Source organism: Aulonocara sp. 'chitande type north' Nkhata Bay, linkage group LG18 (genome assembly GCF_057382095.1).
Source record: "Aulonocara sp. 'chitande type north' Nkhata Bay isolate Kocher_YH1m ecotype deep benthic linkage group LG18, A_spYH_male_GT1.1, whole genome shotgun sequence".
Taxonomy (NCBI): Eukaryota; Metazoa; Chordata; class Actinopteri; order Cichliformes; family Cichlidae; genus Aulonocara; species Aulonocara sp. 'chitande type north' Nkhata Bay.
The window spans coordinates 36,507,665-36,535,623 of NC_141361.1; the positions used below are offsets into that span (position 1 = coordinate 36,507,665).

The 27,959-nt window shown below is 40.3% G+C and overlaps 2 protein-coding genes across 2 annotated transcripts; both read left to right on the forward strand.

The window, feature by feature from the left end:
* Positions 1-614: 614 nt before the first annotated feature.
* Positions 615-11,274, forward strand: LOC147309114 (myosin-7-like). The gene is made up of 37 exons (XM_086273307.1): positions 615-839; positions 944-1,087; positions 1,174-1,330; positions 1,424-1,451; positions 1,538-1,646; positions 1,809-1,901; positions 2,087-2,150; positions 2,254-2,352; positions 2,437-2,540; positions 2,634-2,772; positions 2,860-2,978; positions 3,063-3,212; positions 3,307-3,477; positions 3,561-3,870; positions 3,992-4,068; positions 4,208-4,413; positions 4,542-4,665; positions 4,800-4,936; positions 6,095-6,350; positions 6,455-6,697; positions 6,794-6,970; positions 7,042-7,187; positions 7,273-7,363; positions 7,457-7,846; positions 7,948-8,074; positions 8,151-8,269; positions 8,350-8,546; positions 8,626-8,809; positions 8,884-9,049; positions 9,132-9,256; positions 9,364-9,672; positions 9,765-9,968; positions 10,057-10,353; positions 10,479-10,583; positions 10,667-10,762; positions 10,853-10,987; positions 11,254-11,274. Exons 1-37 carry the CDS (start codon positions 639-641, stop codon positions 11,272-11,274), a joined length of 5,820 nt encoding a protein of 1,939 aa, XP_086129433.1. The 5' UTR covers positions 615-638.
* A 5,140-nt stretch (positions 11,275-16,414) lies between these two features.
* Positions 16,415-26,811, forward strand: LOC147309115 (myosin-7-like). The gene is made up of 37 exons (XM_086271189.1): positions 16,415-16,630; positions 16,709-16,852; positions 16,941-17,097; positions 17,191-17,218; positions 17,305-17,413; positions 17,509-17,601; positions 17,704-17,767; positions 17,975-18,073; positions 18,158-18,261; positions 18,362-18,500; positions 18,902-19,020; positions 19,104-19,253; positions 19,355-19,525; positions 19,654-19,963; positions 20,124-20,200; positions 20,510-20,715; positions 20,818-20,941; positions 21,019-21,155; positions 21,481-21,736; positions 21,841-22,083; positions 22,158-22,334; positions 22,422-22,567; positions 22,658-22,748; positions 22,847-23,236; positions 23,338-23,464; positions 23,541-23,659; positions 23,740-23,936; positions 24,016-24,199; positions 24,274-24,439; positions 24,522-24,646; positions 24,754-25,062; positions 25,155-25,358; positions 25,447-25,743; positions 25,849-25,953; positions 26,057-26,152; positions 26,293-26,427; positions 26,686-26,811. Exons 1-37 carry the CDS (start codon positions 16,430-16,432, stop codon positions 26,704-26,706), a joined length of 5,820 nt encoding a protein of 1,939 aa, XP_086127315.1. The 5' UTR covers positions 16,415-16,429; the 3' UTR covers positions 26,707-26,811.
* Positions 26,812-27,959: the final 1,148 nt, after the last annotated feature.

A 27,959-nucleotide genomic window follows, 5' to 3' on the forward strand; every position in this document is an offset into this window, starting at 1 on the left:
CCAACCCACCCTAGGTAAAAGCTGTGCTTGGTTTGAGTTGAACGGGAATGACCCTCAGTTAGGACTTACGTTTTTGTGGTTTAACTAGAAATGTGCAAGTTTTATTGTTAATACTCTAAGTAAGTGGGTGTCTATTCTCATCATGGTTTTTATGGCATAATTCTGTATTGAAATTCAAAGTATTAAAACACGAGTTTTGAATGGTGTAAGGATTGTACGGCAGCTTGAGGCAAAGCTGAGATTTTGTAATTCGGCAACGTAAATAAAACTGACTGAAAGTCTTTTGCCTCTGTACATATTAGTTTTTGACTGACACCACACTATTGCAGCAATAAAAAAATGTCATGAGTGGGTGGGCGGGTGGCATTCTTGGTCTGCAACAACAGTTATGAGAGTGGTACGTGTGACACTCACATGAATGTCATAATACAAGATTTTGCAGCAGAACACTGCATTGTAATGACATGATTGCTGTTCTTCTGTTTTGATGTTGTAGCTTATTCCTGCATCTTTTCGCACTTTACCTGGTAACTGATGGCTAAACGACTGCAGTTCACACCGTTAATAATCGTCAATGAATGATTCTAGCTTGCATTCATTGTTAGAGACTAACGTTCACATTTGTAACAGGTTGAAAAATGGGGGATGCTGCAATGAAAGAGTTTGGGGCGGCGGCTCCTTACCTGAGAAAGTCAGATAAGGAGCGTCTGGAGGCCCAGACTCGCCCATTTGATATGAAGAAAGAGTGCTTCGTTCCTGACCCTGAAGTTGAGTACGTTAAAGCAACCATCACTAGCCGCGATGGCGACAAAGTCACTGCTGACACCGAATTTGGAAAGGTGAATAAAGTTCAGGTTCTGCATAAGTGTGTACATGTGTCTACGAAGGACTTTGGTGCTGTTTTGGTTAACATGGCTGTTAACTGTTTGATTTCCATTTGCAGACCGTCACAGTGAAGGAGTGCGATGTGCACCCTCAGAACCCGCCAAAGTTCGATAAAATTGAAGACATGGCGATGTTCACCTTCCTCCATGAACCAGCTGTGCTGTTTAACCTCAAAGAGCGTTACGCAGCGTGGATGATCTACGTGAGCTGACAGCACAACACACTAACTGCCCTCCCACAAATTCTACATATTTGACACTTTGCTCTCCTCTTTTCACCAACTATCAGACCTACTCTGGGTTGTTCTGTGTGACTGTCAATCCCTACAAGTGGCTGCCAGTCTACAATCAGGAGGTGGTTGCTGCCTACAGAGGAAAGAAGAGGACTGAAGCTCCTCCTCATATCTTCTCCATCTCTGACAATGCCTACCAGTACATGCTGGCAGGTACAAATATCCCTTTTAGCATTCATCTTGATTGACATTTTGTTTGGACATCGTCGCATTTTCCCTGATTTTCTGATATTCTCTTGCTGACAGACAGAGAAAACCAGTCAATCCTTATCACGTAAGTAACTTTACCAACAAGGGTCTTTTTTCAGCAGTTAAGAGTTATACTTCTTGGTCTTGAAATGTATGTCTTTTTCTACTCAGTGGAGAATCTGGAGCTGGAAAGACTGTCAACACCAAGCGTGTCATTCAGTACTTTGCCAGCATTGCTGCTGTCCCAAGTGGGAAGAAAGATCCAGCTGCAGAGAAGAAGGTTTTCAAACATTTTCAATTCAATTCAATTCAATTCAGTTCAATTCATGGGTATGTGTATAGCACCAAATCACAGCAACAAGTGCCTCAAGATGCTTTTCACAATCACAATTCCACTTGGGAAGCTTTGCACTTTAGATCTTGTCTTTGATTTTCACATCAGGGAACCCTGGAGGATCAAATTATCCAGGCTAACCCCGCTCTAGAGGCCTTTGGCAATGCCAAGACCATCAGGAATGACAACTCCTCCAGATTTGTGAGTGTCTTTAGATTCTTCTTTCCCTTTATCATCTCCATCTTTTTCTTCTAGCTACTCCCTTTAGGGGTCACCACAGTGGAATATCTGCCTCAACTTCACTCTATCCCTTGCATTCTCCTTTGTCACACCAACCCTGTGCATGGCTATATGATGACTAAAATCTGCTTTTTTCCACCTAACAGGGGAAATTCATCCGTATTCACTTTGACAACCGAGGAAAGCTGGCCTCTGCTGACATTGAAACTTGTAAGTAACTGTGTTTATGTGGAAAATTTGAAAGTAGACTTAACTATTACATGCAACTTATCTGTATACCAGATAAGTTACAAATAATTGATTTCTCTTACAGACCTTCTAGAAAAGTCTCGTGTGACCTTCCAGCTCAAAGCTGAGAGGGACTACCACATTTTCTACCAGATCCTGTCTCAGATAAAGCCTGAACTTCTGGGTACACAGTCATTAACCTTAAGAACTATCACTATATGGAAAACAGCTAGACATTTTGTAATTTTATATTTTTCTATCTCCTTAGAGATGCTGCTCATTACCAACAACCCTTATGACTACGCCTTCATCTCCCAAGGAGAGACAACAGTAGCCTCTATCAATGATTCTGAAGAGCTGATGGCCACTGATGTGAGTTGAATCTTAGATGCACTGCGGCAATTTTAGTCGAAAATTCAAAAGCAAAAACGAAAATAGTAAAATAATGTTTTTGATTTTTGTCAGGAAGCCTTTGATGTTCTGGGCTTCACTCAAGAAGAGAAGAACAGTATTTACAAACTTACTGGTGCAATCATGCACTATGGCAACATGAAGTTTAAACAGAAGCAGAGAGAAGAGCAGGCAGAGGCTGATGGTACTGAAGGTGAGAGAAGACTATTGACAAACTACAGTCAGTGAGGATCTCTGTGGGCACTGATGACTTTAAATCAAAACTGCTATTTTGCCACAGATGCTGACAAAGTAGCTTATCTGATGGGCCTGAACTCTGCTGACCTCATCAAAGGTCTCTGTCACCCAAGAGTCAAAGTAGGAAACGAGTGGGTCACCAAGGGACAAAATGTGGCCCAGGTGAGATAATATGAAACTTTTGGAGAATTCCAAAATAATTCCCTAAACTTTATCAAGGTGTACTTTTATGCATTTCCTTGTTAGGTGAACTATGCTATCGGTGCGCTGTCAAAGTCAGTGTATGAGAAGATGTTTCTGTGGATGGTAATAAGAATCAACCAGTCCCTGGACACCAAACAGCCTCGGCAGTATTTTATTGGGGTGCTTGACATTGCTGGATTTGAGATCTTTGATGTGAGTTTGGAAATATTATATTCTTCTTATATGGTAGTCCTGGATGTAAAACACAATTTAAATCCTGATCATACTGTTGTCCGTCTCGCTTCAGTTCAACACCTTTGAGCAGATGTGCATCAACTTCACCAACGAAAAACTGCAACAATTTTTCAACCACCACATGTTTGTACTGGAGCAGGAAGAGTACAAGAAAGAGGGCATCGAATGGACTTTCATTGACTTTGGCATGGATCTGCAGGCCTGTATCGACCTGATTGAAAAGGTGAAACACTGTACAATTACATGTTCAGCTAAAACTAATGCAAATATAGTCTTTAACAAACACTTATACTTTCTGTCCTTTAGCCCATGGGTATCATGTCCATCCTTGAAGAGGAGTGCATGTTCCCCAAAGCCAGTGATGCCACCTTTAAAGCTAAGCTCTATGACAACCACCTGGGAAAATCCAGCAACTTCCAGAAGCCCAGAGTTGTCAAAGGAAAACCAGAGGCTCATTTTGCCCTGGTTCACTACGCTGGAACTGTTGATTATAATATCAACAACTGGTTGGTGAAGAACAAGGATCCTCTGAATGAGACTGTTGTGGCATTGTACCAAAAGTCGACCGTCAAACTTCTTGCAACTCTCTTTGCAAATTATGCAGGAGCTGACTCGGGTAGGTTTTAAAAAATTACTAGCATCTTAGTTTACAAGTGATTATTAAAGCATCATGTAATAAGCTACTAGCCCAACCTTCCCCTGCCCACTTTCCCACAAATAACAACTGTATCTTACAGCTGAATCTGGTGGGAAGGGCAAAGGTGGAACCAAGAAGAAAGGTTCTTCCTTCCAAACTGTATCAGCTTTGCACAGGGTAATATCAGTATAACTGTACATGTTATAGATTGGTTAATAGAAACATTATTCCTGAATTTAGGACCTTAAAAGTCATTTCGAATTGTAATGTATTTTGAAGGACAATGGCAATTCTTTTCTCTATGATGTGCTATCAGGAGAACTTGAACAAGCTGATGACCAACTTGAGGTCAACTCACCCTCACTTTGTACGCTGCATCATCCCCAACGAGACCAAGACTCCAGGGGCCATGGAGAACCCTCTGGTGATGCACCAGCTGCGCTGTAACGGTGTGCTGGAAGGCATCAGGATCTGCAGAAAGGGTTTCCCCAACAGGATCCTCTATGGAGATTTCAAGCAGAGGTGTCTGTTAGATAATTGGAAAATATAAGCAACATCAAATTTCTTAGTTATCCATTCTGGTGTGTTTTTGTGGTTTGACATTTTATGTAATATAAAATAAAGTTGAAATGCTCACTTTTTTCCCCCAGGTATCGCATTTTAAACCCAAGTGCTATTCCTGAAGGACAGTTCATCGATAACAAAAAGGCTTCAGAGAAGCTTTTGGGCTCTTTGGATATAGATCACAACCAGTACAAACTGGGTCACACCAAGGTCAGTACTGATAGAACAAATTTTGGCATATGCTGTTATTCTTGGTGTTATCATGTCCATGATGATAATAAAGTGGTCAAGAGTAATTCTAACACACACAAAAAGTGCCTTCAACATGGGTTTCTTGATCTTAGGTATTCTTCAAAGCTGGGTTGCTTGGACTGCTGGAGGAGATGCGAGATGACCGTTTAGCTCTAATCATCACGAGGATACAAGCAAGATCCCGAGGTGTTCTTGCAAGAATTGAATTTCAGAAGATTGTTGAACGCAGGTATTTGGTACAATGAAACTCCGATTTCAAATCAGTTCAAAAGTTACATGAAAAATGGAATATCAAAGAAATGACAAAACATTTTAATAAAGGTAGCATTCGTCTTCCTTTCATTAACTGAAAGTCAAAAACACCGCTAGGTTGTATGCTATGGTCTTTAGTTTTGAGGAGGTTTCACAACATTACTTTTAGGATCAGGTGAAGTCCAAAAGTTTGAACCAAATGAGTTTGGTGTAAAAGTCCTCTGACACTGTATTGTAGTCTCAATACCTTACACTATCCTAGCAAGCTATTTTATTTTCCTTGGAACACTGAAAACATCTTCATAAAGGGTACAAATTAAATAAAGAACGTAATTTATTTATTCATTAATGTTGGTTCTGCGCTTTAGCAGGCCCGCTAGCTCAGAGACTCATCACCCATGAAGAAAGCAAGACAACAACTTAACCGGTCTTTACTTGATAGCAAGGGAAGGCTGGTCGGAACCAGGCTCTTGGAGCTGAACGCTCCTCACCTGTTTCCCAGCCAACTTCAAAGAAACAGCCTTCCCTGCAGCCTTTTATTCAGTGAATACAAGCACCACCCATATGGTCACAAAAAGTTAAAACACTGTGTGTGTGTGTGTGTGTGTGTGTGTGTGTGTGTGTGTGTGTGTGTGTGTGTGTGTGTGTGTGTGTGTGTGTGTGTATACATGACTTCCCGCCACACAATATATGCTTACAACTGTTTAACCACATTTCCTAGTTGTCCACAGGACATCTCCCCACACCCGTATATGGCCTAACTTTAATGGTTTAATGGTTAGGCTAGATGAGTATGGCTAAATGGCCGTGAGTGAACATCCTCCACAAGATAAGGAAACCAGAATCTCACATGGACTGTGCCTGCGGTTAAACATTCCAGCCTCCCCAGCATTCAACAGGCTGGGGAGGAGAACAAAAGAATATCTAAACATGCTGTTTAAGGCAAAGTTTACAAATTTAAGTACAACAATGGCAACATTAAACAATTTACTCTGACAATTAATATTTTCAGGTTTATTTAGATATAATAGATACTTTCACACTCACAAACTGAAGACTGAAAAAACGATTCATTGACATTAAATAAGCAGAGTCTGGATTACTACAGAATTTTTTACAAGTCAAATGTCTGCAGGGATGCTCTTCTTGTGATCCAGTGGAACATCCGTGCCTTCATGGGGGTCAAAAATTGGCCCTGGATGAAGATGTTCTTCAAGATCAAACCTCTGCTGAAGTCAGCAGAGACTGAGAAAGAGATGGCCAACATGAAGGAAGAGTTTGCCAAACTGAAAGAGGCTTATGCAAAATCAGAAGCCCGCAGGAAAGAACTGGAAGAGAAAATGGTCACTCTTCTCCAAGAAAAGAACGACCTGCAGCTCCAAGTTCAGGCTGTATGTTAAAGGATTGTTTCTTACAGTATGACAACAAATATCAACATCACATGTATTGTGTGTGTTTGTCGGCTTAATGCGTATGTCATACTTTTTGTCTTCAGGAGCAAGACAATCTATGTGATGCTGAAGAAAGATGTGAGGGGCTGATCAAGAGCAAAATTCAGCTGGAGGCCAAAATCAAAGAGCTGACAGAGAGACTGGAGGATGAGGAGGAGATGAATGCAGAACTGACTGCTAAGAAGAGGAAGCTGGAGGACGAGTGCTCCGAGCTGAAGAAAGACATCGATGACTTAGAGTTAACTCTAGCTAAAGTGGAGAAGGAGAAGCATGCCACTGAGAACAAGGTACTTGATGTTTCTATTTCTGACAACAAGGGTATGAAAAAGAGACGTTTCTAAACTGTGCACAGAATTTGTAATACCATCATTTACCTGCAACAGGTCAAGAACCTTGTTGAAGAGATGGCTGCTCAGGATGAGATCATTGCCAAGCTGACCAAGGAAAAGAAAGCTTTACAGGAAGCTCATCAGCAAACTCTGGACGACCTGCAGAGTGAGGAAGACAAAGTCAACACTCTGACCAAGGCCAAGACTAAGCTGGAGCAGCAAGTGGATGATGTAAGAACTTTTAAATAATAATACTTTTTTATGTATTTACATTTTATATATATTTACTTTTTTCCCCACAGCTTGAGGGGTCTTTAGAACAAGAAAAGAAAGTCCGTATGGACCTTGAGCGAGCAAAGAGGAAGCTTGAAGGAGACCTCAAGTTAGCTCAAGAAAGTATCATGGACCTAGAAAATGATAAGCAGCAGCTCGAAGAGAGGCTGAAGAAGTAAGAATTAAGAACTGAACTTCTAACACTTGTTTTCATAACAAAGTTATTTTGTACCAGCAAAATATATTTTTTCCATCCACAGGAAAGATTTTGAGATTAGTCAACTGAACGGTAAAATAGAAGATGAACAAGTAATGAGTGCCCAGCTCCAGAAAAAACTGAAGGAGTTGCAGGTGATAAAAGAATAGAACAAAGTGTGAAAAGTGGTGAAAAGTAACGTAGAGCAACAAAATTTCATGGCATGGTGTGCCTTGATTTTGGTCTAGGCTCGTATTGAGGAGCTGGAGGAAGAGCTTGAGGCAGAGAGAGCTGCTCGAGCCAAGGTGGAGAAGCAGAGAGCTGACCTGGCCAGAGAGCTGGAGGAGATCAGTGAGAGGTTGGAGGAGGCTGGAGGAGCCACAGCTGCCCAGATTGAGATGAACAAGAAGAGGGAGGCCGAGTTCCAGAAACTGCGCAGAGACCTCGAAGAGGCCACTCTGCACCACGAAGCCACTACTGCCACACTCAGGAAGAAACAAGCCGACAGTGTTGCTGAGCTGGGAGAGCAGATTGACAACCTGCAGAGAGTCAAGCAGAAACTGGAGAAGGAGAAGAGTGAGCTCAGACTGGAGCTGGATGATGTGGTCTCCAATATGGAACAAATTGTCAAGGCAAAGGTAAGTTACTTTCAGGTATTAGGGATTGTTCTCATTGCCAAATCAAACATTAATTTTATAATTGTGTACATGATTGGCCATCTACTGCTTTTTGTTCACAGAACAACTTGGAGAAAATGTGCAGGTCTCTGGAAGACCAGATGAATGAATATAAAACAAAATCAGAAGAGGGACAGCGTGCCATCAATGACTTCACCATGCAGAAAGCAAAGCTTCAAACTGAGAACGGTATGCATTAGACCTGAACAGCATATTTTAGTTGTGCCAGTGTGCGGTACTGAATTGAATGTTATGCTTAAATAAGGTGAACTTTTGAGGCAGCTTGAGGAAAAGGATTCTCTGGTGTCTCAACTCACGAGAGGAAAACAGTCGTACACTCAGCAAATTGAAGACCTGAAAAGACAACTGGAGGAAGAAGTCAAGGTAGCAAATAATCATCAGTGTAACCTCATTAGGTAGAGACCATTGGTACACCCAGTGCATAAAGATACATTTTCTTTTAGGCCAAGAATGCATTAGCCCATGCAGTGCAGTCTTCTCGCCATGACTGTGACCTGCTCAGGGAGCAGTATGAGGAGGAGCAGGAGGCTAAAGCTGAACTGCAACGTAGCATGTCCAAGGCCAACTCTGAGGTGGCTCAGTGGAGAACCAAGTATGAAACTGATGCCATCCAGAGGACTGAAGAACTAGAAGAGGCCAAGTAAGCCAAATACACTAAGTCCACTAACTCAGCAAAGGTAAAGAGCGTTTAACCACAAATACATATTTTCATCACCTAGAAAGAAGCTGGCTCAGCGTCTGCAGGAGGCTGAGGAGGCTGTTGAAGCAGTGAATGCTAAATGTTCCTCTCTGGAGAAGACCAAACACAGGCTGCAGAATGAGATTGAAGATCTCATGGTGGATGTAGAGAGGTCTAATGCTGCTGCCGCTGCTCTGGACAAGAAACAAAGAAACTTTGACAAGGTTTTCATCCGGCACTTATTATTTCACTGAAGCGGAAGGTCAATCTTTTATCTAAAATGAAAACTTTCTTGTAGGTCTTGGCAGAGTGGAAACAGAAGTACGAGGAGTCTCAAACAGAGCTGGAGAGCTCTCAGAAAGATGCCAGGTCTCTGAGCACTGAGCTCTTCAAACTGAAGAACTCCTATGAAGAATCTCTTGAACATTTGGAGACCATGAAGAGAGAGAACAAGAACTTACAAGGTGACTTAATTACCCATTAAAATCATACATGAACAGTTTGTTCACAGTATAACGGCATTTATTTTTTACAATATGCCCTCAGAGGAAATATCTGACCTCACTGAACAAATTAGCGAAGGTGGAAAGAATATTCATGAGCTTGAGAAGATTCGAAAGCAGTTGGAACAAGAGAAGTCTGAGATACAGACAGCTCTGGAGGAAGCAGAGGTAAGCTGCTGCATACTGGCCTTTTTCAAATTTGAAAGATTTTAGGTTGTGAGGATTAATTCATTACAAGTTATGTAGTCATTGTGTCTAATTTCTATTTGTGACAGGCCACACTGGAGCATGAGGAAGGGAAGATTCTCAGAGCCCAACTTGAGTTTAACCAAGTAAAGGCGGACATTGAGCGCAAGCTAGCTGAGAAAGATGAAGAAATGGAGCAATCGAAAAGAAACCACCAGCGAACTGTGGATACTCTTCAAAGCTCTCTGGAGGCTGAGACTCGCAGCAGGAACGAGGCCCTGCGTCTGAAAAAGAAGATGGAGGGAGACCTCAATGAGATGGAGATCCAGCTAAGCCAGGCTAACAGGCAGGCAGCTGAGGCTCAGAAACAACTTAAGGCCGTCCATGCCCATCTGAAGGTCTGAATAAACAAGCAGTTCTACTTCTTTGAAACAAAAATCAAAACCAAAGTGAAACATCAGTTAAAATTTTGGGGGTTTTTATCTTCAAGGATACTCAACTTCAGCTGGACGACTCTCTGCGAGCCAGTGATGATATGAAGGAAAACATTGCCATTGTTGAGCGACGCAACAACCTTCTTCAGGCTGAAGTGGAGGAGCTGAGAGCAGCTCTGGATCAAACGGAGAGAAGCCGCAAACTTGCAGAGCAAGAGCTGCTGGATGTCAGTGAGAGAGTGCAGCTACTGCACTCACAGGTAAGACTGGAGAAGACTTGATACAGAAACTATCTATTGAAAATATACTCAGGAATTTAAAAAATCATATTTTTCATCTGAACACCAGAACACCAGCCTAATAAACCAAAAGAAGAAGCTGGAGGCTGATACATCCCAGCTTCAAACTGAAGTGGAGGAGGCAGTGCAGGAGTGCAGGAATGCAGAGGAGAAGGCCAAGAAGGCCATCACTGATGCTGCCATGATGGCAGAGGAGCTGAAGAAAGAGCAGGACACCAGCGCTCATCTGGAGCGAATGAAGAAGAACATGGAGCAAACCATCAAAGACCTGCAGCACCGCCTGGATGAAGCTGAGCAGATCGCCATGAAGGGAGGCAAGAAGCAGATTCAGAAGCTCGAGGCCAGGGTGGGTATAACACTTCAGTCTCTCCCTATAATCTCTTTGACTACAGCATCTATATATCAAATAAATAGCTGGTCTAAATTTAAGTGATGTTATCTGAATTTTGTTGTGGGATCTGAATTTTATAGGTCAAGGAACTTGAAAATGAGGTGGAAAATGAGCAGAAAAAGGCCAGCGATGCTGTGAAGGGAGTAAGAAAGTATGAAAGGCGTATCAAGGAGCTTACTTATCAGGTAACTTAAATTCTTAACCAGTTAGCTTGTCTGATGGAAATTACACTCAGAAACAAAACTATGTAAAAATTTGTACTAATTAGACCGAAGAAGATCGCAAAAATCTAGCACGTCTTCAAGATTTGGTGGACAAGCTGCAGCTAAAGGTCAAGTCCTACAAGAAGGCTGCAGAGGAAGCTGTAAGTTATACAGATTTTAAATACCGCCCTTACATCTGACCACTGACTGAATATTTTCTTTACAAACAATATTGTGCTTCTATTCTACAGGAGGAACAGGCCAACAGTAATCTTACCAAGTTCCGCAAACTTCAACATGAGCTCGATGAAGCTGAGGAGCGAGCTGACATTGCCGAGTCTCAGGTCAACAAGCTGCGCGCCAAAAGCCGTGATGTGGGATCAAAGGTTCGTATGTGTACATGTTAAAAAAAAGTGTTAGTCCGGAATAGTAGGACTCTTAGCATCCTGCTGACAGATCACCAACACAAATTCTAGCTTTTTATCTCAAGGATCATTGACAAAAATAAAAGCGAAAGCATGCATTGTAGTCTCACTGCAGAATCACTGTAGAGTGAGCATTGACTGTTTTCACTTCATTTACAATCCAGCTCTTCTTTTCAAATCAAAAAATGATCACTAATGATCCTCTTTTCCCCTCTTTCTTGTTTCAGAAAGGACTTGATGAAGAATGAAGTTCACCTTGAAATGATCATTTCTGAGACACCTCTTGGTCCTGCAATGAAGTCTCCCTATGCATGTGTTTTTGTTTAGTAGAATAAAGTTAATGAGCATCTCAAACAGTGTTGTGAGTTTCATTGATAAAAGTGTTTGCTGTTTATACTGGTGAGAACCAAACTTGATTTTACAAAACAAAAAAATATAAAATTTGAACCAAACTAGTAGAAAAATAAGATCAAAATTAACTAAAAGGATAGCAACAAAGATAAAGTGAAAGTGTTATGTTTTAAATGTCTATTACTGGTATTAAAGAATTGCATTATAAAGAATGTATCGGTAATTTGACTGAATTTCCCCATAGATATAGTAATATGTAGTTTTCCCTCTCACACTTCTTTCCAATGAAAGGAGGGAACAAGTTGTCAGTTGTACTTACTGTGATTTCAGACAAAATCACAAAAACTAATACATTACAATAAAAAAAGCATTTTGGTATTCAATATAGTAGAGAATACAAAATTCGAAACCATGGTCACTAAATCAATTTCTTTGAGCTTTTAGAAATAAAAAATGTGTTGCAGAAAACTATGTGTAGCTTATAAATGACAAAGTCGTTCCCATTGGGACTATTATTAATTCAATTCAATTTTATTTATATAGTTCCAAATCACAACACCAGTCGCCTCGGCGCTTTATTTTGTAAGGTAGACAACGGTATTATTACTAGGCAGCTTTTATACCTCATTCATCAGAAGTCAGTCAAACATCAAATGACCACCAGATGGCGCTCACAGATCCATTTCTTATAGTTTGATAATGGAACTTACTCTACATGTTACATGATAAGAAGAGTTTGCTTTGTCATTTTCTTTAAAATTTCAGTCATTTTATATGTTTTATATTTCCCTGTAGCATGACATCTAACATTTTTTTAAATGTTTTTTGGGTGTTCTGGATTTAAATGAGATTAAAATAGGTGACAATGGTATTGAAGAAGACTTTAAAAGAATAATTAGTGACATGTGAAGAGAGGACTGCAGAATTCAGGTTGATTGATTCAAATAAGAAAATAAATCCATTTTTTTTCTATAACACTTACTTAAATGACACTACCAACTAGAAAATGCAGAAGAATTTTATGAATGTAGTCTTGAACTATTATTATTATTATTACTCTAGGAAGCTACTAAGAACAATATGCTTATGTACAGAACTGTAAATGACACAGTGCTTGATAAGTGAGACATTTCTACTCCACATGCACCCACAATAGATAATTAACAAAACAAGCTCACAGACTACTCTTTTTGCATAAATATGAGCCATCTTCTCACTACTTCTTTCGGGTATAGAAAACTGGACATCATCCAGAGACACAACCATTTATTTCTGACTATTTCTTTCCATTTTGATATGACTAAAGGCTAACATACTGAAAAACTAAACTATAAAAGTGAAAACTACTAACCTTCACATCAGTAGTAGTGCCCATTCTTTCTTTTAACAAGCACTCTCTTTTTGGAGCCAGACTGGGGAGGGCCATTTGGAGCACAGGATACAAGCAGACTTGACAGACTGGCAGCAGATAATCTGGTCTTGGTGTGTCCTCCAACAGGAAATAGTACATTAACAATATGAGCATATTAGGTCTAAAAGAAATGTTTTCTATTTTTGCCATTTCCGCAATCAGGAATGAGAAGTTCTGCATAAAGTAAAACAAAAAGTTGATAATAAAATCTTTAAATGGCCAACATTACCTTTTCAATATTTCATGAGAGGATCTCTTGGTCACTACCTCATCTGAAGACAAGCAGTACTCTGGACTTGATCCTATAGAGAGGTCCATAGTCTGAATGAGTGAGAAGAGGACAAGGGAGGAGAACAATCAACTCCTGTAAGCCTCTGTTAAAGTTCAACACCACTTAGAAGTGACCTTTCACAGTAACATAGGACAAATTCTGCCAATAGCTTTGCTGGATCTAGTTTCACACTTAAGTGAGGCAAGGTGCCTCACACCTTCTTTTGTGTGCTCATGTGATCATAAAAGTCAAAGACACAAAGACCGTGGACAGCTGGGAATGAGACCTTAAATGGCTGGAAGAGTACTCTCCTAGAGCCTGGAATAGACAGAGGATAAGTAAAGGAGAAGGAAATGGGATCTGATAGAAAGTCACATAATTGAGGTTGTAGAAGGATTTAATTTGTGCCAGACCTTCATCAGACCTTCATCAAACAAACAAACAAAAAAAACAACAGCAAACAAACAAAGAAAAGAAACTGATGAGAAACTTTGAAAGCTGATTTGCCCTCCTTGTCTTGTTTTAGAGGTTTCATTTGTAACACATACAGGTTTATTTGTTCATGCATTTTGCACTGAACGTAGATTAATTATAGTATATTGCTTTATATAAATGATATATTATCCCACAATACGCTAGCTATAGTATATATAGCATATTGTTATGTTCCCTTGAGGTTATCACCTGTTGCTGCTGGTCAAAGAAGAAATACAAACCAATCTCAACTACTTGCGTCACAAGCTGTCCCCAAGCTATACTCTGAACCGCCAAGCCCTTAAAGGCAGCCAACAGGAATTTCACAAGTTATCTTTGTGCTCAAGGATAAAGGGAAGAAAACAATTCCATGTCAACAGAAGCCAGCCAAGTGCACTAGCTGCATGTCACATCTGATAGCAGGTTGAAGTATATAGCTACATAGTCAGGGGTCATTTGTGCCCTCTCGTCTTTTGTTCTAGTGGCAAAAGGTCATTTATTTAATAGAAAACTAAATGAAATAAAAGGTTTGCTTCATCTGGAGAAAGACAAAAATAATTTGCATTCTTGTGAGAAGAGTTATGACCTCTAAAATTAAGAACACTTTGCATGTAGAGCTCTTAATTTATGTTGGGCTAAAACTTTTTGCAAAATGAATCAATCAATACAAAAATGAAATTAAACGTTCACATCTGTGTGTATTTCCTTATATCTCTGTCTCTTTATCATAGAGACAGAGTTGAAACACAGTATGAATAATTTTACAATAACAATAATAATAATATAACAACAATAACCAAGAAATAAAGTCCAGCATCAGGAAAACTCCCACTGCTCTTCCACCAGAAATCATTTTGTCTATTAAAACTGTGTAGAGGAAAGGGGAAGGCAACGTTATTTGTAAGACCCAAGAGATGTACATGCAAGTACAACAAATACCCATTTTATATACTATTGTGCTATTGATCTGCTGAACGGACCAAGATTTTTCTTCTCTGTTCAGAAACAGCTGATGACGAGTTACAGTAACATAGAACATACACACATGTATTACATGTGACACACTATTAGGGAGGTCATGCTCCTTGATCAATTAAATATGACTTACTGCAAATTTTAGCATAGCAACACAATTATACTACTCATATTGCTGAGTGAAGACCCCACAAACACAACACATGAAAGTTGCAGTGAACCATTCATATGCTTGCTTGAACTGCAGAAAGATAACGGAAGCTAAAAGAAGAATCATATTACAGATGCTCTTTAGTAAAATAGAGGAGTTATAATTTTGTTAATATTAATTTGGTACAAAACTTACAGCCCTTTGATTCCCTTTTTTCATGAAACATGAACTTGGGTTGGATTGCATTGCATCTGAACACATCTATTGTTGGTAAAGAAAAGTAAAGAATGCAGAGTGACCAGGGTTAGACTAAGGGTGTCGATCTAATTGAGAACAGTGGTGAGTGATAATAAAGGGACTTCACAGCTGCGACCTTGGCCTTGTCTTGCCTCTCTGTAGACAACAGCTGCTCTTTATTCTTCCTCTTGAAATGTATTTTACACCCTATTGCTTTACAGACTATTGTTGAACTTTAGATGTCAAGATGCTTAAAGTGACACAAATCCTAGCCTACTGTATTCATATGTTGAACAGACGACAGAGTGCAAAAGCCTATGACATGGTGGCTCTACCTTCTAATTAACAAATATCCTTTTTTTTTTCATCCCGAAAAAAAAATCGGCCTAATTATTGTTCCCTAAAATAGAAACCCTGGTTAAAATATCTGAATCTCTATCTCATGGTGTTTTGGCTTACCATTTGTTTTAAACCTACTTACAAATAATTAATTAGATACTGATACTTAGAATTAGACAGACGATGATAGATAGATAGATAGATAGATAGATAGATAGATAGACAGACAGACAGACAGACAGACAGACAGACAGACAGACAGACAGACAGACAGACAGACAGACAGACTACCATCTGCCCTAGCCTCCCCCACCTCCTCCTTCACCCTTCTTTGTCATGCCCATGTGGGTGCATTACTCTGTTGCTCACAAGGTGAGAGCAGCAAATAGCTGCTCCAGGCTCTACCCAATTTGGAGAATGCTTTTTGTGATAGACAACCTGGATGCCATTTCTCTGATATTCATTCCCATATTTGGTTGACCTACAACCTTTATTAATGGAGAGGTAGCCTGGTCAGCCACTGGATCAGTCATTTCTCTTAAGGTTGACAGTCAGAGGTAAGAGAACACCCACGCAGGTATAAAAGTTTTAATTATATTAAAATTTCTGCTGCTAGCTATATTTTGTAATAGGTTAGCAATTGATTTGAGTGACAGGACTCCTGTTTCTGTGAACCTTGCTGTCAAATGTCTAATGAATTTGTGATGTTATATGTGATCTTTGGTTCCTTTCTGTGTGCTTCATATGAATAGCACAAATCGTTACTTCCTGTGGAGTGAAACGCCTAAGGTAAAATTTAAAGCTACACTTCTTGAATTTCTGAATCAGTTAACTTAAATGCATTTTTCTATTGGTGCATGTGTGTGTCAGAAAAGAATGGGCATTTTTGTTGCAATTATGTCTGTTTGGGGTTGCTGGTCTTAAATACCCAAACACCTCAAACACCTTTAGTAGTTGTGTCTCATGCAAAGACCTGCTGCATAACACGTTAATTTGAGCCTTCTGCATACTAAAAGTTACCGGAAATGCTTGATATACAAGAATATAAATATTTTTTGTTGTTTTTAGAAATTCTTTTACTGTCTCTGTTACTAAACCTGCTTTGTGTGCATTTTTCCTGGGTCTTACATGAATTTGGTTAATATATGCTTATGCTTATTTACATTTAATAGACATTTTTTTAAAGGTTGAAAAATGGGGGATGCTGCCATGAAAGAGTTTGGGGCGGCGGCTCCTTACCTGAGAAAGTCAGATAAGGAGCGTCTGGAGGCCCAGACTCGCCCATTTGACATGAAAAAACAGTGTTTCGTTCCTGACCCTGAAGTTGAGTACGTTAAAGCAACAATCACTAGCCGCGATGGCGACAAAGCCACCGTCGACACTGAATTTGGAAAGGTATATTCATCATATCAGTTCCATTCAAATGTATTTTAGTTTTTAGCTTTGTGCAATACCTGGTACTTCTTTTTGCAGACCGTCACAGTGAAGGAGTGCGATGTGCACCCTCAGAACCCGCCTAAGTTTGATAAAATTGAAGACATGGCGATGTTCACCTTCCTCCATGAACCAGCTGTGCTGTTTAACCTCAAAGAGCGTTACGCAGCGTGGATGATCTACGTGAGTTACCAAACTTGAAAGTTATCTTTAGTGAAATAACATTTTCGCATCTGAAACAAAATTTAATATCCCTCTCTTTACATGACAGACCTACTCTGGGTTGTTCTGTGTGACTGTCAATCCCTACAAGTGGCTGCCAGTCTACAATCAGGAGGTGGTCGTTGCCTACAGAGGAAAGAAGAGGACTGAAGCTCCTCCTCATATCTTCTCCATCTCTGACAATGGCTACCAGTACATGCTGGCAGGTACAAATATCCCTTTTAGCATTCATCTTGATTGACATTTTGTTTGGACATCGTCGCATTTTCCCTGATTTTCTGATATTCTCTTGCTGACAGACAGAGAAAACCAGTCAATCCTTATCACGTAAGTAACTTTACCAACAAGGGTCTTTTTTCAGCAGTTAAGAGTTATACTTCTTGGTCTTGAAATGTATGTCTTTTTCTACTCAGTGGAGAATCTGGAGCTGGAAAGACTGTCAACACCAAACGTGTCATTCAGTACTTTGCCAGCATTGCTGCTGTCCCAAGTGGGAAGAAAGATCCAGCTGCAGAGAAGAAGGTTCTTACGAGACAAGATTTTCTTAATGTTCGACAAACAAAATATAGTCATAATATTGCTGTTTTTCAAGGTTCTTTTTTGTTTAACTAAATCAGGGAACCCTTGAAGATCAAATCATCCAGGCTAACCCCGCTCTAGAGGCCTTTGGCAATGCCAAAACCATCAGGAATGACAACTCCTCCAGATTTGTGAGTGTCTGTATCTGGCTGATGTCAGACTACTTGTTTACATTCATAAATGAAGTTACTTCTTATTCCAAAAATACAAGTGAACACACATTTTCCTCCCAGGGTAAATTCATCCGTATTCATTTTGACAACCGAGGAAAGCTGGCCTCGGCTGACATCGAGACCTGTAAGTAAAATTAAGATAATCCATGTATCCATTTTCTGAGCCATTTTTGTTTGGTTGGAGGCCTCTGGAAATATGAACCAAGAGTGCTTTAACCATGCAAAGCCTGTTTAAAACTGGAGTATTATTTCATAATTAAACATTTGAAAAACTCTATTAAATTTGTTACTGTGTGTCACACTTTCATACCATTTATAATAACTCATTCAGACCTTTTGGAAAAGTCTCGTGTGACCTTCCAGCTCAAAGCTGAGAGGGACTACCACATTTTCTACCAGATCCTGTCTCAGATAAAGCCTGAACTTCTAGGTAAGGATGAGTACAGGACAGGTGTTTGATTTGTACTCAATCATACATTTCATAGTGAAATAAACATTTTCTATTTAATTTTAGAGATGCTGCTCATCACCAACAACCCTTATGACTACGCCTTCATCTCCCAAGGAGAGACAACAGTAGCCTCTATCAATGATTCTGAAGAGCTGATGGCCACTGATGTGAGTTGAATCTCAGATTCACTGCAGCAATTTTAGTCGAAAATTCATTTAATAAAACAAAAAAGAAAATAGTAAAATTAATGTTTTTGATTTTCGTCAGGAAGCCTTTGATGTTCTGGGCTTCACTCAAGAAGAGAAGAACAGTATTTACAAGCTTACTGGTGCAATCATGCACTATGGCAACATGAAGTTTAAACAGAAGCAGAGAGAAGAGCAGGCAGAGGCCGATGGTACTGAAGGTGAATATAATTATAACATAATAGATTATATTCAAATAACTAGGCACTCTGACGCCTGACTAATGCCAGACCTGATGAATCAAGGAATCACTTAAATAGAAGCTAAATGAAACCTAACAAAGTGAAGGATACAACAATGTAAAAAAAACCCTCTACAACAGACGACATCTATCAGTCTGCAAAGGGTTAAAAATCAATTTCTTAGGCTTTGGAACTGCAAGAAGCCATGGTGAGAGCCACTATCCACCAGAAAAACAGACAGCTCTGGGGGAGAACAGTTAAAGTACAATTTAAAGTAAAAAAAATACTGAATGTGAATGGATGATGTTATTTTTGTCAGAACATCTTAAACTGTGCAAAATAAAATATGCAAAAAATGTATCACTGTCACTATTTCTCAGATGCTGACAAAGTTGCATATCTGATGGGCCTGAACTCTGCTGACCTCATCAAAGGTCTCTGTCACCCAAGAGTCAAAGTAGGAAACGAGTGGGTCACCAAAGGACAGAATGTCGCCCAGGTACAGAGTTACAGGGAATTTTGTCAGGCTTTGATTTAATGAAAACGCACCATTTATTTTGAATCACATATTTCCGTTCTAAGGTGTACTACGCTATCGGTGCACTGGCTAAGTCAGTATATGAGAAGATGTTTCTGTGGATGGTGGTGAGAATCAACCAGTCCCTGGACACCAAACAGCCCCGCCAGTATTTTATTGGGGTGCTTGACATTGCTGGATTTGAGATCTTTGATGTGAGTTTGGAAAAATAAGTTCTTATAATCTTATAAATGGTTGTCCCTAATGTAAGGATGCATTTTAAATCATGAACATACTGTGGTCCATTTCATTTCAGTTCAACACCTTTGAGCAGATGTGCATCAACTTCACCAATGAAAAACTGCAACAGTTTTTCAACCACCACATGTTTGTACTGGAGCAGGAAGAGTACAAGAAAGAGGGCATCGAATGGGAGTTCATTGATTTTGGTATGGATCTGCAGGCCTGTATCGACCTGATTGAAAAGGTGTGACACTGGACTATATAAAAAATTTCTATTTTTATCCCACTGTTTGTGCATGTTATTCTTAAAACTAAAATGTATGTTAACATTTTTGTCATGAAAATTGTTTTTCTTCATTATATTTATCTTAGCCCATGGGTATCATGTCCATCCTTGAAGAGGAGTGCATGTTCCCCAAAGCCAGTGATGCCACCTTTAAAGCTAAGCTCTATGACAACCACCTGGGAAAATCTAACAATTTCCAGAAGCCCAGAGTTGTCAAAGGAAAACCAGAGGCTCATTTTTCCCTTGTGCACTACGCTGGAACTGTTGATTACAATATCAACAACTGGTTGGTGAAGAACAAGGATCCTCTGAATGAGACTGTTGTTGGTCTTTTCCAGAAGTCTAACCTTAAGCTTTTAGGCGTGCTTTTTGCCGGATATGCAGGAGCTGATTCAGGTATTTTGACATCCCATAGTGAAAATTAGAAGTCAATAATAATTTACAACAACAACAACAACAGTATTGTAATCAATTTTTCTACAGATTTGAAATGCCTTAAAAATCTGTTGTGATCTGTTGGTTCTCTCAATAAAGTTCGACATTAATTTTTTTTTAGCTCAGGAAGGTGGGAAGGGCAAAGGTGGAACCAAGAAGAAAGGTTCTTCCTTCCAAACTGTATCAGCTTTGCACAGGGTGAGATATGTTTTTATTTTTTAATGTAAAGGAGAGATTGTACTGAGTTATACATCATGACTTCAGCAAGAATTTCTCATTAGTTTGATAGAGGTTCAAAACTTTGTTCTGATTTGCCCAGTTTTGAAGTTATAGACACTGAAATTAACCAGGCGACACAAACCCTTTATGAGCTGCATTAGAAAGGTCAACAATCTGACTAAAATTGACTATGGCAACTACTTTGTAAACACCCAAAAGGAAACTTACGTACTTACTGTACTTGGTGTCAAAAGCAATAGCAACAATTTACATATGAAAAACTTTCAGGAGAACCTGAACAAGCTGATGACCAACTTGAGGTCAACTCACCCTCACTTTGTACGCTGCATCATCCCCAACGAGACCAAGACTCCAGGGGCCATGGAGAACCCTCTGGTGATGCACCAGCTGCGCTGTAACGGTGTGCTGGAAGGCATCAGGATCTGCAGAAAGGGTTTCCCCAACAGGATCCTCTATGGAGATTTCAAGCAGAGGTTTAAGTTCTCTTAAAACAAATGCATATTAGTATCAATCCATCCATATTAGTAAGTACTTGAAAAGAAACAACTCTTTCATCTGTTGTTTTTCTAACAAAGGTACCGTATTTTGAACCCTAACGCCATTCCCGAGGGACAGTTCATTGACAACAAGAAGGCTGCTGAAAAACTTTTGGGTTCTTTAGATTTAGACCACAGCCAGTACAAACTGGGACACACCAAGGTCAGTATTTGCATACTTATAGAACACTTTGAACAGAAACAAGCTGTTACTGACTCTGCTATGTGTTGCTGTAAAAGGTGTTTTTCAAGGCTGGGCTGTTGGGCCAGCTAGAGGAGATGAGAGATGACAGATTAGCCTTAATCATCACTGGCATCCAAGCTCGATCAAGAGGCCTTCTGGCAAGAGTTGAATTCCAGAAGATTGTTGAACGCAGGTAACTTATCAAAGCTTGGTCAAATTCTGTTAGCCAACTCAGTTTATGTTGTGCAGCACAATGTCAAAACAGATTTGCATCATTAAAATTTATCATCTGTCCAGTATACAAGACATATTTTCCACTGAACCATATTTTATCACCGAACAAAATATCAAAATGCAATATGTTCATGGACTTATGGACACAAAATACGGCAACTGTCATTAGATACATGCATAGGAGAATGTTGTGAGGGTTTGGTTAAATATATTAAAAACATATTTTTAATGAAGGATTAACGGTGGGTGGAGTTTTACAAACACTGATTATCTGTTGTCTGCAGGGATGCTCTTCTTGTGATCCAGTGGAACATCCGTGCCTTCATGGGGGTCAAAAATTGGCCCTGGATGAAAATGTTCTTCAAGATCAAACCTCTGCTGAAGTCAGCAGAGACTGAGAAAGAGATGGCCAACATGAAGGAAGAGTTTGCCAAACTGAAAGAGGCTTATGCAAAATCAGAAGCCCGCAGGAAAGAACTGGAAGAGAAAATGGTCACTCTTCTCCAAGAAAAGAACGACCTGCAGCTCCAAGTTCAGGCTGTATGTTAAAGGATAGTTTCTTACAGTATGACAACAAATATCAACATCACATGTATTGTGTGTGTTTGTCGGCTTAATGCGTATGTCATACTTTTTGTCTTCAGGAGCAAGACAATCTAGGCGATGCTGAAGAAAGATGTGAGGGGCTGATCAAGAGCAAAATTCAGCTGGAGGCCAAAATCAAAGAGCTGACAGAGAGACTGGAGGATGAGGAGGAGATGAATGCAGAACTGACTGCTAAGAAGAGGAAGCTGGAGGACGAGTGCTCCGAGCTGAAGAAAGACATCGATGACTTAGAGTTAACTCTAGCTAAAGTGGAGAAGGAGAAGCATGCCACTGAGAACAAGGTACAACAAACCTATTAATGACTGTCATTGTGAAATTAATCTGTTACTAAACTGAACCTCTATTCTGGCTATAGGTAAAAAACTTGACTGAGGAAATGGCTGCATTGGATGAAATCATTGCCAAGCTGACCAAGGAAAAGAAAGCTTTACAGGAAGCTCATCAGCAAACTCTGGACGACCTGCAGAGTGAGGAAGACAAAGTCAACTCTCTAACTAAGGCCAAGACTAAGCTGGAGCAGCAAGTGGATGATGTAAGAACATAGACTGACTTTGGTAGTTAATGAATAATAATTTTAATATATCAGTACCATTGTAATAATATTTATTTTCCCCCACAGCTTGAGGGGTCTTTAGAGCAAGAAAAGAAAGTCCGTATGGACCTTGAGCGAGCAAAGAGGAAGCTTGAAGGAGACCTCAAGTTAGCTCAAGAAAGTATCATGGACCTAGAAAATGATAAGCAGCAGCTCGAAGAGAGGCTGAAAAAGTAAGATGAGATGGGCAGGTTTACAATGAAGCAATAAAAACACACTTTCGATTGTGCCTCAAGTGAAACCTTTTTATTTTATAACCAAAGGAAAGATTTTGAAATCAGTCAGCTGAATGGTAAAGTTGAGGATGAGCAGGTGATGAGTGCCCAGCTCCAGAAAAAACTGAAGGAGTTGCAGGTAACGAATCAAACAAGACCCATGAAAAAGAAAAAGAAAAACATATGGTTTGGAGGAGTAAAATTAAATGTCAAGGTTTGCTTTTGACTCCGATCTAGGCTCGTATTGAGGAGCTGGAGGAAGAGCTTGAGGCAGAGAGAGCTGCTCGAGCCAAGGTGGAGAAGCAGAGAGCTGACCTGGCCAGAGAGCTGGAGGAGATCAGTGAGAGGTTGGAGGAGGCTGGAGGAGCCACAGCTGCCCAGATTGAGATGAACAAGAAGAGGGAGGCCGAGTTCCAGAAACTGCGCAGAGACCTCGAAGAGGCCACTCTGCACCACGAAGCCACTACTGCCACACTCAGGAAGAAACAAGCCGACAGTGTTGCTGAGCTGGGAGAGCAGATTGACAACCTGCAGAGAGTCAAGCAGAAACTGGAGAAGGAGAAGAGTGAGCTCAGACTGGAGCTGGATGATGTGGTCTCCAATATGGAACAAATTGTCAAGGCAAAGGTAAGTTACTTTCAGGTATTAGGGTTTGTTCTCATTGCCAAATCAAACATTAATTTTATAATTGTGTACATGATTGGCCATCTACTGCTTTTTGTTCACAGAACAACTTGGAGAAAATGTGCAGGTCTCTGGAAGACCAGATGAATGAATATAAAACAAAATCAGAAGAGGGACAGCGTGCCATCAATGACTTCACCATGCAGAAAGCAAAGCTTCAAACTGAGAACGGTATGCATTAGACCTGAACAGCATATTTTAGTTGTGCCAGTGTGCGGTACTGAATTGAATGTTATGCTTAAATAAGGTGAACTTTTGAGGCAGCTTGAGGAAAAGGATTCTCTGGTGTCTCAACTCACGAGAGGAAAACAGTCGTACACTCAGCAAATTGAAGACCTGAAAAGACAACTGGAGGAAGAAGTCAAGGTAGCAAATAATCATCAGTGTAACCTCATTAGGTAGAGACCATTGGTACACCCAGTTAATAAAGATACACTTTCTTTTAGGCCAAGAACGCATTAGCCCATGCAGTGCAGTCTTCTCGCCATGACTGTGACCTGCTCAGGGAGCAGTATGAGGAGGAGCAGGAGGCTAAAGCTGAACTGCAACGTAGCATGTCCAAGGCCAACTCTGAGGTGGCTCAGTGGAGAACCAAGTATGAAACTGATGCCATCCAGAGGACCGAAGAACTAGAAGAGGCCAAGTAAGCCAAATACACTAAGTCCACGAACTCAGCAAAGGTAAAGAGCGTTTAACCACAAATACATATTTTCATCACCTAGAAAGAAGCTGGCTCAGCGTCTGCAGGAGGCTGAGGAGGCTGTTGAAGCAGTGAATGCTAAATGTTCCTCTCTGGAGAAGACCAAACACAGGCTGCAGAATGAGATTGAAGATCTCATGGTGGATGTAGAGAGGTCTAATGCTGCTGCCGCTGCTCTGGACAAGAAACAAAGAAACTTTGACAAGGTTTTCATCCGGCACTTATTATTTCACTGAAGCGGAAGGTCAATCTTTTATCTAAAATGAAAACTTTCTTGTAGGTCTTGGCAGAGTGGAAACAGAAGTACGAGGAGTCTCAAACAGAGCTGGAGAGCTCTCAGAAAGATGCCAGGTCTCTGAGCACTGAGCTCTTCAAACTGAAGAACTCCTATGAAGAATCTCTTGAACATTTGGAGACCATGAAGAGAGAGAACAAGAACTTACAAGGTGACATAATTACCCATTAAAATCATACATGAACAGTTTGTTCACAGTATAACGGCATTTATTTTTTACAATATGCCCTCAGAGGAAATATCTGACCTCACTGAACAAATTAGCGAAGGTGGAAAGAATATTCATGAGCTTGAGAAGATTCGAAAACAGTTGGAACAAGAGAAGTCTGAGATACAGACAGCTCTGGAGGAAGCAGAGGTAAGCTGCTGCATACTGGCCTTTTTCAAATTTGAAAGATTTTAGGTTGTGAGGATTAATTCATTACAAGTTATGTAGTCATTGTGTCTAATTTCTATTTGTGACAGGCCACACTGGAGCATGAGGAAGGGAAGATTCTCAGAGCCCAACTTGAGTTTAACCAAGTAAAGGCTGACATTGAGCGCAAGCTAGCTGAGAAAGATGAAGAAATGGAGCAATCGAAAAGAAACCACCAGCGAACTGTGGATACTCTTCAAAGCTCTCTGGAGGCTGAGACTCGCAGCAGGAATGAGGCCCTGCGTCTGAAAAAGAAGATGGAGGGAGACCTCAATGAGATGGAGATCCAGCTAAGCCAGGCTAACAGGCAGGCAGCTGAGGCTCAGAAACAACTTAAGGCCGTCCATGCCCATCTGAAGGTCTGAATAAACAAGCAGTTCTACTTCTTTGAAACAAAAATCAAAACCAAAGTGAAACATCAGTTAAAATTTTGGGGGTTTTTATCTTCAAGGATACTCAACTTCAGCTGGACGACTCTCTGCGAGCCAGTGATGATATGAAGGAAAACATTGTCATTGTTGAGCGACGCAACAACCTTCTTCAGGCTGAAGTGGAGGAGCTGAGAGCAGCTCTGGATCAAACGGAGAGAAGCCGCAAACTTGCAGAGCAAGAGCTGCTGGATGTCAGTGAGAGAGTGCAGCTACTGCACTCACAGGTAAGACTGGAGAAGACTTGATACAGAAACTATCTATTGAAAATATACTCAGGAATTTAAAAAATCATATTTTTCATCTGAACACCAGAACACCAGCCTGATAAACCAAAAGAAGAAGCTGGAGGCTGATACATCCCAGCTTCAAACTGAAGTGGAGGAGTCAGTGCAGGAGTGCAGGAATGCAGAGGAGAAGGCCAAGAAGGCCATCACTGATGCTGCCATGATGGCAGAGGAGCTGAAGAAGGAGCAGGACACCAGCGCTCATCTGGAGCGAATGAAGAAGAACATGGAGCAAACCATCAAAGACCTGCAGCACCGCCTGGATGAAGCTGAGCAGATCGCCATGAAGGGAGGCAAGAAGCAGATTCAGAAGCTCGAGGCCAGGGTAAGTCAAAATCGTGTTAATGAAGTCAAATCGATATAATAAATTACCAAATCATCAAACAAGGAAAATATTTAGTATGTTATAAGTAATCTTTTTGTTCAACAGATCAGAGAATTGGAGAGTGAAGTTGAAGTTGAACAAAGGAAATCAAGTGATGCCGTCAAGGGAATACGAAAATATGAGAGACGGATTAAAGAGCTGACGTATCAGGTATTTTTGAGTCACCTTAGAGAATGAGGGAAGAAACAGTAAAAATTAAATTCATATTTACTTTGACTCAGAGAAATAAAATTTTTTTCTTGTTTGCTTCCAGACAGAAGAGGATCGTAAGAATCTTACCCGTCTGCAAGATCTGGTGGACAAGTTGCAGCTAAAGGTGAAATCCTACAAGAAAGCTGCTGAGGAAGCTGTAAGTAGTCTTTGCATTTACATTTTACACACTAAAAAAGCATTGCACCTGTTCATCATTTCTACTCGCCTATTAATCATATAGAAATATAGAAAATATACAGCAGGTCATCTTAAGGATATTGTGCTTCTGTTCTACAGGAGGAACAGGCCAACAGTAATCTTACCAAGTTCCGCAAACTTCAACATGAGCTCGATGAAGCTGAGGAAAGAGCTGACATTGCCGAGTCCCAGGTCAACAAACTACGTGTCAAAAGCCGTGACGCAGGGTCAAAGGTCAGTATCTGTATAATGACACATCGCATGTATCTGTTTTAGGAATTTTATAAAGATTTCATTTACCATCAGAATCCACAGATGCATTTTACAGTTTGCATATAACTGCATATTTAAAAGTTAATTTTACAAATATGTCCAAAATTGAATCTACAACACTTGAAAGTTTTCAGTTTTGTCACATTAAAGTGAACCATTAATATGTCCAATAATACTTAACAATATTTCATTTTCTCTTGTTTGTGTCTCTGTTTCCAGAAAGGTCATGATGAGGAGTAAAACACATGGTCTGAATCCCTGTTTCTGAGACATCGGATGTATTAGTAACGGTGTCTCCCTATGCATGTTGGTTGGTCAGTAGAATAAAATGAATCTGCATCTGAAACTGTGTCTTGACTTTTTTTTGTTGCTTATTAGTGGCAGTCCTATTAATTAATATTACATATAAGAAATATAACTAAAAAATTAAACTGTAAAATGTAAGTACAGCTTGAATATAACATGATACTGCATACACTTTTCTCAAATAATTTGGAATCAAGAAAATGTATCACACGTGTGAAAATGGCTATTAAATGGTTATTAAAAAAGCAGAGTGGATATCATGTGAGACAATCTACAGACTCGAAGATTGATTTAGAGTTTTTGATCACAGAACAAAAAATACATTATGACCCAGCTGTATTCTAAGGAGCTTGGAAAGAAAAGTGTCTGGACTTCTTTAAGTTTCATCTGACAAGCTTCTTCAGTTCTAAGAGCAAATGGTGGAGAGTCCCATATTCTAAGCCTTATGGGAGTGTCACCAAGAGGGTCGTGGACCCCCTATTGATCCTCTACCTAATCAGGATGGGCCAGGATGTGAGTGGGCGTTAAGGCGTCTGGGAAGGGATCTCAAAACTGGATTATAGCTGGCAGACACCGTCTCTGTTCAAGGATGTTCGTTCACAGTGGACTTCTTTCACTCCTCTTTCAAACCATCTGTCCTCTCTGTCCAAAATGTGAAACTAGTTGTATCTTTCATATATAAGTTAATTAATAAATAATCATTAATTTCTTAATGGAGGAGTGAAAACAGTCTCCTGTACTCACTCTACACCTACGACTGCACAGCCACTAACAGCTCCAACATCATTGTGAAGTTTGCGGACGACACTACAGTGGTGGGTCTTATCACCAACGGTGATGAGACGGCTTACAGGGAGGAGGTCAGCGCCCTGACCCACTGGTGTCAAGACAACCATCTCACCCTCAACGTTGCAAAGACAAAGGAGTTGATAGTGGACTTCCGGAGGTGCAGAGAAGTACACACCCCCATCACCATCAACGGCGCTGCTGTGGAGAGAGTGAGCAGCTTCCGGTTCCTTGGAGTACATCTGGCTGAGGATCTTACGTGGTCAGTACACACAAACAAAACAGTGAAGAAGGCGCAGCAGCGCCTCTTCTTTCTCAGGAGACTGAAAAGATTCGGCATGAGCCCCCGCATCCTCAGGACCTTCTATCACTGTGCCATTGAGAGCATCCTCACTGGATGC